The sequence below is a fragment of the Pieris rapae genome, chromosome 9, assembly GCF_905147795.1.
Source record: "Pieris rapae chromosome 9, ilPieRapa1.1, whole genome shotgun sequence".
Lineage (NCBI taxonomy): Eukaryota > Metazoa > Arthropoda > Insecta > Lepidoptera > Pieridae > Pieris > Pieris rapae.
The window spans coordinates 10,180,347-10,192,549 of record NC_059517.1 but is presented as its reverse complement, the minus strand read 5'-3'; the positions used below and the strand labels follow the sequence as shown (position 1 = coordinate 10,192,549).

The 12,203-nt window shown below is 32.8% G+C and overlaps 1 protein-coding gene across 1 annotated transcript in view; it reads left to right on the top strand.

Moving 5' to 3' along the window:
• Positions 1-12,203, top strand: part of LOC110999388 (ribosomal protein S6 kinase alpha-4-like) — a 59,162-nt gene that overhangs the window by 19,693 nt on the left and 27,266 nt on the right. The window contains exons 3-5 of the mRNA XM_045629664.1: positions 2,989-3,122; positions 4,409-4,493; positions 11,419-11,534. Of these exons, the coding sequence (XP_045485620.1) occupies positions 2,989-3,122; positions 4,409-4,493; positions 11,419-11,534 (335 nt within the window). The remainder of the gene's footprint in view (positions 1-2,988; positions 3,123-4,408; positions 4,494-11,418; positions 11,535-12,203) is intronic.

Here is a 12,203-nt window from a genome sequence, read left to right as displayed (position 1 = left end):
GCTCTTTTCTTGAAGGATCCGAAATCGAATTCGAATCGAATTAGTTCGAATCGGTGAAGAAACCGATTGGTGTGGTGGAAACACAAACTGGACACAGTTTTTCTGTCCAACAGAACGTTGAACAGATTTTAATAATTAACTTATATACTAAAGCCAGTGATGATCAAACTCAGCTGCAGGTACCTGCTAGATACCACTCCTCTGAACACTCTCCATCTTCTAAAAATTTAGCCCTTCTCGTGTTTAACAGATAAGCAAATCTGTGTTTCTATTTCCCCTTGAGCTATGGTATTTTTAACGTCACATGTCAATGATTTGCCCGTGTAAACAATTTATCTGCGACCTTCCTACGTCTTCGTACGTTGAATCACTCGTGACGCATTATATCGCATCGTGTTGCTATCATATATCGGCTACGGGATGTGTATGAATTATACAACTGTGGTATATTTTTCAAGAAATATATTCAGGCAGGTTGTTGACATGTTCCACATTACCTTATCAATGAGGCTGTGAGGACTTTGACTACAGACGATAGCAGTGTTAAAAATTTAGTGTATCCTTTGAAATATTAGATGGTTTTTGATTAATGTTTAATTTCAGTTTTCTTCTATCTATTAATGCACTTAATTAATTTTGCACGTGAGGTTTTCTGTTTCATATACTTTGTTTATGAATATAATCTGTTTTGGCTATGTGTATTGTATATGCGTTTTCTTTTCTAAGTGTGAATAAAATATAACTTACTTTCTTTACGTCATTATAAAAATATGCGGAAATGAGTTAGTTCCCATCTTCTTGATATGATAACATTGAATGTTCCTGCCAGAACTCTACGCTCGCACAGAACCTTTCGACTTCACAGGATGTGTTCTACTTTGAATTGTGCCACTAATATCGACCCTCTTTCGCACTCCTTAGCCTTGTATCTTTCTTCTTTAATATCTACTATGTATTATGTTTGTCGTATTCCTATATTTTTAATTTTGCGCTGTCATATTTTGCTTTGCTTTTTATTATATTTTTTATCAGCGAAACTTTTGGATGTCTAATGTATTGATTTTATGTTTTAAATTTTTTTTTTGCAGGATAGAGATGTATGGGTTTATTTTCCTTAATTAATACATAAATAAGTGAACAGCTAGTTCTTAATAAATAAGTGTATGAACATATATCTGTACCATGGTAAACATTTCAAAACATAATTATATTGAGGTTAAATCGTAGACATATTACATTATACACATTGTATGTTGACACCTCACGAAGAGAACTACATATAACAATATTGTTTCATTATTACTTTGTGACTTGTAACGGCTATGTGTAAGGGTGTTTCATATTGGTTAGGTTACAAATGTTTTAATTTTAAGTACATATACAAACGCCGCGCCGGTTGACACGGTCGATATTTGTATATATGTATTTTTTTAAATAAAGGCCGATTTGAGTGTATCCTTGAAACAATATAGATTCGACTACGTAATTAATCATCATCGGCATCTAATTATTTAATATATCTTACGATGTACGATGTACGATGTCCAATTGTGTAATCTAACTAAGCGTGCGACATTATACTCCGAGGTCGTAGATTCGATCCCCATCATTTTTCAGAAACGTGAGAAAATCGGCTTCTCTTAGACTCAAAAAGTCGTCGTTTCATGTCAGGCACAAGTGACTATTGACAAATGATCACGAAACAGATACAGACATCCAGATCTAAAAGGCGACACTGATTTAATAATTTTTAATTATCTTAGAATGAAGTAAACATCCGTTCGCTGATCTGAGAAGTTTTCAAAAACAAACATTATCGAAAAGAATAATTTGCTACTGTGTGCGCGACCTTGCCTACAAGGTCTGTGATCTTTCGAGTAGGTCGTGAATAGGTGAACGGCTTTTTATCCCAAAAGTAGTTATGTTTAAGGAACTGATTGATATGTTGATTCATTGTAATATTTAATAGCATTCAATCATCGCTCAAATGCATATAAGTAAAATTTTCGCATACTTACTAATTACCTCATGTCTCGTTTCCTATATGAACATAATTATATTATGTTACGGAAATATGCCAATAGATACATCTAACGCCACGGACCAACTAGGCTCCAGAAGATTATTCACTCCTTATAAGGAAATTGTTATTCATTTTTACAAAAACTCTCCAGAGAATTATCACTGAATAAACTCAAAACTCTCATTAAACATAAATTAATAAGTGAAGATTTTTTATTTTATAAATTTGATGATAATTTAAATGATCATAGTCTTTGGGATTGATTTTCTCCAGTTCAAACAATTTGTATGTCTCAAAACTTGGCGATTAAAATGAGTGGAGGAGAGTTTGTTGAGTTACCTGTATAAATAAAGTTATTTTGAGTTTGAGTTAGGTATTACTATATAATTGTTTGTCTAGAGATTAAAAATGTTTGAAGCCGGATTTTGAAATTGATATTTGTTTGATTACCGGCCGATTTGTGGTTTATGGACGGATGTACGAAACAGCTGTAGGCCTGACGGTTCTAGTCCATAACAGGAGGTCTCTTATTTTAGCAGAGCCCTTGGTGCTGGAAAACACGGATTATTTTTTTTTTTAAATTTTAATTATTTTATCTACTTTTTACTACGCACAATATAAGGTAGTTTTGGCATAGGACATACAGCGTTGCATGGAACTTAGTCTTCTAGAGTACAACATACATATATATTTCGTAAAATACAAAATAAATATGTATGTGAACAGTCGGGTTACGGGTGCGTAAAAAATTATTATTCTATGGAATATGGATTAGAATTGAGTACGTTATGTTAGAGCTGGGAACTGTGACAGACTAGAGGTGTTTTATCCTGCATGCATAGATATAATTATAAAAATTATAACATTATAAAATATTTGATAAATTACATCGTATCTGATTTGCTTTGCAGATGCACATACAAATGTGTTTTATGATAGTAATTTATTTAATTCTATTGTTACAGCGTATGGCAAAGTGTTCCTAGTAAAGAAGAGGTGTGGAGTGGACGAGGGCAAATTGTACGCGATGAAATTGCTCAAGAAGGCGTCGATTGTACAGAAGTTAAAGACTGCGGAACATACGAGGACCGAGCGGCAGGTAGATTCACTTAATTATTTATTATTTAATAACTTCGTTGCAGAAACAATTGACAAAATTAAATTAACTGGCGGCCCTATCGCTTTCGAGCGATCTCTTCCAGTCAACCACTTATTGTTTTTTTACTTTACGTTCTAATCTAACTTAAAACTAATAAGTTATGTGAAACTAAAAAACTTCACTTCTCCCAATTTGAATTCATTAAGCCCGTGATAAATCGGAGAAAATATTATCTTAACCTTAAAACATCTTTGTCCTCTTGTGGCCTATTTTCTTTACGATAACAATATTTTCCTTACATAAGTTACACAGTACACATAAGCTTGGTATTACGCGTTGTGTTACTGTGTTATCCAATTAACGGCGTAATCTGCTCTGTGTCAACATTAAGCCTTTTACTTCCGATGTAACGTTCTAATTAGTAAAAATCAAATATTAGCAGTGATATGAGACTGGTGCAGTTGTGACCATGAATTTGGTTATATTCTGATGTCACCATATCCTTTTCCATTCCATCAAAAGGTTTAATTATTGTTCCTCTGTAACTAGGTTATTGTGAGACACGTCAGATCTCCGGATATGTATATCGTCAAGTTAGGTGGGAAATGTAGTTCAAACGTCTGAAATATATTTAGAACGCCATACCAAATAGGCTAAGAACACACAAAAAATATCTATGCTCTCTTAAAATATGGTGCTGCAAGTGCTCACCAGATACTTCAAGTGAGATAAATGTGTTTAACTAACCTATTTGTATCATTCATAGAAATACAATGACGTACGTAGTACACCTACGCTCTACAACGACAATTAAATAATAGAAAATACTTTTTAAGGTTTTATTATTTAAAACTGCGGAGCAGTGTACGTTATTTTGTCGCTTTATTGTCTTTGCCCGTAATAAACTCGACTATAGGCATCATACGTACCGAAGAAATCCGTTCTTTTGTTTACGTATTGGTTGGTTTATCGAATAATATTACAAGATATGAATAAAATTAGTAAAATGTGCAACATTTCTGGTACCGCAAAAGACGCCAGGCAAAAATTACAGGCTATATATATACGCAATAGCGTTCAAATAAGAATTTTGTTTTATGTCAATACTAACACTTGTCTGTAGTAAACCTTTTCTAATACAGATGTTTTCTCCATTTAACGACAAAATATGCACAGTTGTTTCAGGGTCGTTTTATACAGTTAACACAGTATAACCAAATATAGTTTAAATTTCCTGTTATATTTACTAGTATTTTTAGCCAGCTTAACATAAACCATTTTTACAGGTCTTAGAGGCTGTAAGGGCGTGCCCCTTCCTTGTGACATTGCATTACGCGTTCCAGACTGAAACAAAACTTCACCTTATTTTAGGTAAGTTGGAAAATATCGATATGTGTCTGAAACCTTATTTATCATATAAGAGTGTCTCCTTTTAATCTGGTCACCTATTGAATATTTATGCAAACTTATGTTTGCATAAATATTCACTAGGGTATAATAAAAAATGTAGTGAAAATAAATAAATAAAAGTTGTGTAACCTAAATTATATACCTATATTAAAAAAATGTAAAAAGCGCATACCAAATTATCGCATATTTGAAGCCAAAAGTTCTTTAATTTTTCACACACTCCTAATTTGTAATAATATAACATTCTCGTTCCCGATAAGTCCCAAAAATACTACACATATAGGTATTCTTTGTAGGTATATAACAGAAGTGTCATTTAGATTTAAGTACTCGTCAGTAAGTCAAGTTGGTTTTTGTTAATACAAGTCGCACTACCCCTTATTTTATGGTAGGTAAGCTCATGGTTTATAGAATTAAAGCCAGTTGAAAAACAGGTTTAAAGAAAGATTTTAATTTAGTATACATCCAAAACGTCTCCGAACATAACTCGTGGTATATAAAATATAACAGATATTTTCGCCAAAATAATAGGCTCTGTGAAGAAAAAGGCATATTCTCAAATTTTGTATTAGAATATCGTCTTAGTTCTAGAATAACTTAATGTTTGATAGTTAACGCAGCTTAGTTATTTCGACAGTATTTGCGTGTTCTTCTCACGAGAATGTAAGTGCGTGCTCCTATTTCACCAAGCCTACTGCTAATGGAAGACTATTAAACTATTTGTTTTTTGGTTTATATACATTTTATTAGTTAGGTTAATTATAAAACCAGAAAACTTGGCGACTCAAAAGAGTGGCAGAATGTTTGCCAGTTCTTCTCGTCCGTTCTACGCTCTTGATTTGAAAACTGGTAGTAAATGTAAAATTAGAAGCATTGAATATGTATTCTTTATTGACGTTCATAAGTGTACATTGTGACACCTAAATGTATAAATGATTTTGAATTCAGCATCATAATCAAAGAGGCTACAGGAACTGTAGAAATAGTATACGTCCCCATTCAATGCCAATGTTACCGTTATTTTATCTCAGATATGCGGGATTGTTGTCATTACCAAGATTCTCAGAATGTGTTTATATACTGTGCCGTCGCCTCTATTTGAAATTGTTTCTCAACGTTATCTGTAAGAACTATGACCACTGCCCGGTCTGATAGTTTCTGTGTTCTCACTAATAAATATTACATGTTTTAAATTGCACCTAGCTTTGCCATTTTTAAAGTAGCTCACCAGACATTTATATACCTGTCTCAGGCTTAAAATAACCTACAATATTACGTCTAAAACTATATTATAAATGAATTACAAGAATGGGTAGGAAACAAATCAAAAGCCGTTCACGTAAGAGTGACCTTAATCACCTGTATGTATGTTAATATATATCTACACGATATCTCTAGTCCAGGAATATTATTTTATGTATTATCTTTGTATAGATTCGGGAATCTATACAAAACCTTTATCCCACAAAACTTCATTAACTTACAAACGAATAAAATCTAAATTTGAATAAATCAGAAATACAACTGAAAATATTAAAAACTAAATACGGTTATACTGTTTAAATGCGCTCTGCTTTTTGATTTTTCTATAAAACAATTATACAGCACTAGTGACTAATCACTATGTTAGCAGCTGTCGTAAGACAGACTCGACACTATATAATTACGACCATACGACATATTTAGCGCTATGAGAGATATGTTTCCTGTTATCCTAGAACACATTTCAAAATAATATATATTTACTATTAAATATTATTATATGTATTGTGGTTTATTATCATTTGTTCGCTATTTTAAAATTTGATAACGTTTTGTCTATAAAGACACTTCCTCGTTTCATTATCACCGTAATGATATCATCCCGTCACAAGAATCTGGTAAATTCAATATTGTTTTCATATAAATAATCTTGCCTTAATGAATTATGAAGATATTTTAACCTGTTTGTTTCCAGGCTGATATAGGTGCATAGTCAATGTATTTGTGAAGCCTTGTTTTATGTACAAAAAATATAATCGATTTTAAAACAAATATTGTCTTTCACCGATATAATAATAGAAACAGAACGAATATAATCGTACGACCAACCAGGGTCCAGAAGATAAACCACTCCTTATATGGAAATTGTATTGGTTTTTACAAACTGCCAAGCGAAACTATAAAATTATCACTGAATAAATTTAAAATTACCGTTAAACGTAAATTGAATCAATGAAGTATTTTTTATAAATTTGACGATTATTAAAATGAGTCTAATCCCTGGGATTGACTTGCTCCAGTTCAAACAATAGGTATGACTCAAAATTTAGCGATAAAAAGAGAGTGAAGGAGAGTTTATTGCCAGTTCTTCTTGCCCGCTCTACACCCTTGACTTGAGAACTGGTGAAACAATTTAAAATATTTTCTGTTGACGTTTATAAGTCTACTTGTTTGTACAGTTATTTTGATTTTGACTTTGTGGTAGATCAGAAAATAGAAGTTTATATTACGTCTATTTTTAGGTTCACATATCAGATGTAAAATAGGCATTGTAAACGTTTTGAGCGATTAGATTCAGCGCACGGCTACTGGGTCAAGGCATATGGAATGTGGGTTAAAGATTTTGCGACGATCCAGTCAGCTGTTCGCTTTAGAAGTGAATTTTAAGAGCTTTAAGCTGTGTTAGTTGATTTCCAAATACCTGGCAAATTTGTTAGTAAATAAAAGCACATTTAAAACATATGCCTATAAATGTTTCATTTATTTTTTTAATCGAAGTGTGTAATAGAAATAGAGTTTTTGATGTTGTTCATGTTTGTCCATGTTTTGATAAAACAAAAAAAAAGTTAGTACATTAATCCCCCCTATAACGCGATTTCCGTCACCCATATACCGTATTATTTCTCCCCTGTAATGAGACCAAGAGATATTTCTGTAGTGTGAACCTGTTTCAACTGTGTTAAAAATTATATTAAATTGGTGTTCGGTTTTTGACCTAAAACGCGATTTCCTATAACGAACGCCGCGACTACTGCGTTACGAGAGGTATTGTATTTCACTGATGCGCGAGAAGAATAGTTTGACTCGTGGAAACCGTGATTTTCGGTCTGTTTTTTGCATTACGGTATTCAGGTAAACATTAGAGAGCTCGAACAATAAGATCCGACATTGCCAGTGGGCCAAGGCTGGCCAATGTGGGTCGCTGGTTTTGCCACTCGTTGCCCAATCATGAGTTTTTTAATGCTCAACTGTTTATATGTACAAAGGCTTTTTTTTTTTTTTTTTGTTATTCGAGGTGGAAATGTACAAAGGCTTGATATGAACATTTTAGTTACAGTCTTTGAGTTGGATAATTTTCATAAATTGCATAATTGTTTTTATTTATCGTTAAATATTTTATAAATAATTTTTTGTGTTAAAAATTTAGAGCGGTATATATAAGTTCTAAATAGCTAAGGTTGAAGATTTAATTACAAAATGTTTAATATATTAAAATTAATTGCGTGTTTTGCAATAAATAATAAATTGACTTATCGCAATTTTAAATTTATTTTTTTCTGTGATTATGAAAGGCTAATCCTTGGCCCATTATTGCTGAGAATTTTCAGTACATAATTAAAATTATTTGACGAATTACTTGTATTTTTATTGATAATTTAAATATTATAAATTAAAACGACGTATAGTACCTACAAAATTTCGATTTGGGTATATCATGTAAATAGGAAAAAGATATTAATTAAACGCAGTTTTTCAAAAAATTATATGTTATTTAATTGCTATACATACCTAATAGTTAACTAGAACAACACAATATTCTAATGAGAACAATTAAACGTTGCTAATCGGCGCGGGCGCTCCAAATTTGAGTAGCCTAGAAAGAAACTGGTCCCGATATTGATATATTCGATCCTTGACCTGATATGGGAAAAAAAAGCCTAATTATAATCGAAAATAATTTTATTTATTTAACAAAGTTGGCTACTGTGACAGAATACTCCAATGCGGTAACTTATACATGATATAAAACAACCCTACATTACAAATAGTAATACATAAAAAGAGTGGCGGTGAGTTTATTGCCAGTTCTTCTCTTCCGTTCTACGCCATTAATTACGAAAACGTGCAGTAAATGTAAAATTAAAAGCATTTATTATATATTTCTTTTCTGACTTGAGGTTCATAATACTGTGTTACCTAAATGAATAAATGATTTTGATTTTTAAAATATTTACAAAAATACTAAATATTACGTATAGGAACTGAAATGAAGCAGACCTGTTGTCAGTTCACTCAACGGACAATTAAAAAATGTCTGTTAATCTATGCAGTTCATTAAGATAACATTAATTATTATCATACATTGCGTCATGTGTTAAACCAATTTTTTAATGTTTTACTATAAAGATAAAAGTAATTTAAAACAAAAGACAGTCGTATTTCCGACTTTTTTGTATACTAACTGAAGGATGTCATTTGAGTTCATATTGTTGTGATGTTGTAAGTGCAGTAGCATGCGTTATGTACCCGTAGGATTACGATATCGTGAATTATCGTCCTTTTGAAATAAAAGTGAACTGTAAACACAATGTACTGTGGGCTTTTTTCAACTAGCCATGTATTGTTCGTGTCGTTGCACGTGTATTTACACCGGTGCTGGTGTGAATTGTAAGAAAAGGCGTATGAAATTTTCTTAATATGGTTATATTCAATATAGCCTATTAATTTCGACACTCCATTATATTTCAGAGTTTGGGGTGCCTCCTCTTACCCTTTCCACTGTTCTCTATCTTTTTTTTGAGCGATGCTATATATTTATGCTATGTTTTTTTGAAAGGGTACAAAGTATGTTTTACCGTAGTTAAATATGACACACGAATCTTATGACAGATGCCAATTTATATATAGTTTAAGATTTCAATGTATTTAAAATAAAATAACATAAAAAATATCAATTTAGAATATAAGATACTGTTATCACTTATTCCACGTCATTAAATTTGAATGGGCATTCTAACTTATCGGCAAAGAAGACAGAAAACAAAAAACCGGCGTAAAAACTCTCGGTATTCTTGACTTGCACCATCCCACTGTTTGCTACTAGTTGATAGTTTGTGTAATAGCCGTAGGGGAACGGAAACTTTGAGCGGTATTGTTTTACACTCTTAAAACTCCATGATATACAATTACCCTTTGAGGAGTTCTACGTTCTATTGAAAATTAGAATAAACCCGTAGACAATATACTACATATAATAGATACTCACTAAGTACCAACTGAGCGTTTTTAAGGTAGTTGTTTCCGCGCACCACTATGTGGAACCAGCTGCCCACTGAAGTTTTTCCTACAAGAAAAGAGCCAATTCTTAAAAGGCTGGTAACGCACTAGCGATCTATGTGGGTTAACATCAGGTGAGCCACCTGCCCGTTTGTTTGACTTTTGTTTTTGTCTTGTTGGGTACCACATACATCTATATTATAATATATTATGTACAACAGTCCTCGTGAAATAAAAATATATTTCTCGTGGATAACATTTATTCGAAAAGACATTGTTCATTGCTTAAACAATTGTCTTTCGAAGACACTTTTGCCAATTATAAATTGAGAAAGTTTTCGTAAAATTTCTGCAACTTTTCGTTCCGCAATTTAATTTCCAATCTCCTTTAAGATGTCAAAAACTTTCTAAACCACACGGCGAGTATCCGTTTTTATTTTAATTTTATTACTTTAGATGTAGGTCGTTCGTTTAGGCTTTGTATATCTAGATTATGGCTAAATATAATTAAGTTACAAAAAAATTCATTATAACGTATGAGCGTTGGCCTAGTGGCTGCTGCCTGCGACTCTCAGCCCTGGAACGTAGGTTCCATCCTGGGCTGTGCATTAAGAAATTTTCTTTCTTTATGTGCATTTAACATTCACTCGAAAGGTGAAGGAAAACATCGTGATGGCAAACCGACATATCTTAGACCCAAAAAATCGACGGCGTCTGTCAGGAACTAGAAGCTTTGCCTATTAGATTGAAAAATAATCATGAAACAGATTCAGAAATCTGAGGCCCAGGTTGTAGCGCCACTGATATTTTTTATTACGTGTAAGGTTTGGGAATCCTTAAGTAAAAACATCTGTAACGCCTCTTCAATAACAAAGTGAATATGTATACATATATTTTAGCTTTACAACAAAAGAAAATTCTTCACCTAATTTTTAACAACATACGTGACGCGTAACACGTAAGTGCATCAGTGTGTGTGTGTGCTTGAACGTGTGAATGTAAAGTCTATGTGATGCATAGGTTACTATATCTTAGGTATCATGTTAACTTATCTAACTCTTCGTAAGGTGTGTTCATAAGACGGCCCTTTAATAGTTTTTTGTTTAATTGAAGACTTTAATTAGTTTAATTATTGTAGATGTAGTCTATTGACATTTAATGTCTTACATTTCTCACAGAGATTGATAGTTTATATGCATTGTTAAACTGCAATTGATTCTCTAAATTATCATCAATCATAATCTCATTAGCTAATCTGTTTTAAGGGGAAGAAACACGTAATTATTAATGTTGTATCGATTGAAAGCCGAGGTATTTGGGTAGGAATGCTGGTGAAAGTTATATTATGCATTGTTACATACAGTATGTTTGTGGAAGACGTGTTTCGCTTGCTGATAGACATGCAGTACAGATAATCATCATTATTCATTATGTGTTTACAGACGTGGCTTCAGACGTATGATAGTTAGATGAAAACTATATCTTAATAATAAGGTTTTTGTTAAGTAAGAATGTATGCAAATCTTTTGAGAGTTAAATAATATTAATTAAATTTTTGGCACTATTTTTAATTGATTCTGGAGGACGGTTTGGAAATCATTTGTTTATTTTATGAATTATATTACAGATTACGTGGCTGGTGGAGAACTTTTCACTCATTTATATCAAAGGGAACATTTTAATGAAGATGAAGTTAGAATATACATAGCTGAAATTATACTAGCGTTGGAACAATTACATAAGGTAGGTTAAGTACAGTTTAGAAATAACATTGTATTACTCAAATGTGCAGGGGCTGTTTCAGCACAGAGGAATCAGTCACCCACGTAGTCCTGGAATTCGAGGCTGTGGCTAAACAACGTACAGAAATCCTGCGAAGAGCTTCTGTGCTTTTGGAAGGAGTTAGGCTGACTTAGTTAGCCAGGACTTCACGTATAACGGACCTATTAAGAGTCTAAGTGGGAAAACAGAGTCCACATACCATACCATACTCCAATTTAATAAGACATCATGGACAGATCTTGTTTAATTAGTTTCATAATCGGACGTCAAGGCAATATACCATCCGTATCACTTCGACCTCCGCCGTTCCACAACTGAGCGTTTTTTAAGGCAGTTTTTGCTGCACACCACCATGTGGAACCAGTTGTCAAATGAAATACGTATTTCCGGACCAATTTGATATAGGGTCTTCTTAAAGGCAATTCCAGCAATGTGAGTGCCCATGAGCGGCCGTATCATTTGACATCAGTTGAGCCTTCAGCCCGTTTGCCTCCTAACAGTTACATAAAAAATTAAACCCATAAATAAATGGGTGTAAAAATGTTTATATATAAATAAACCAATTAATAGTTAGTAAAAAAATCAGCAGCGCTACTCTGTAAAAGCAAGAAGATTTATCACCGTAAACCA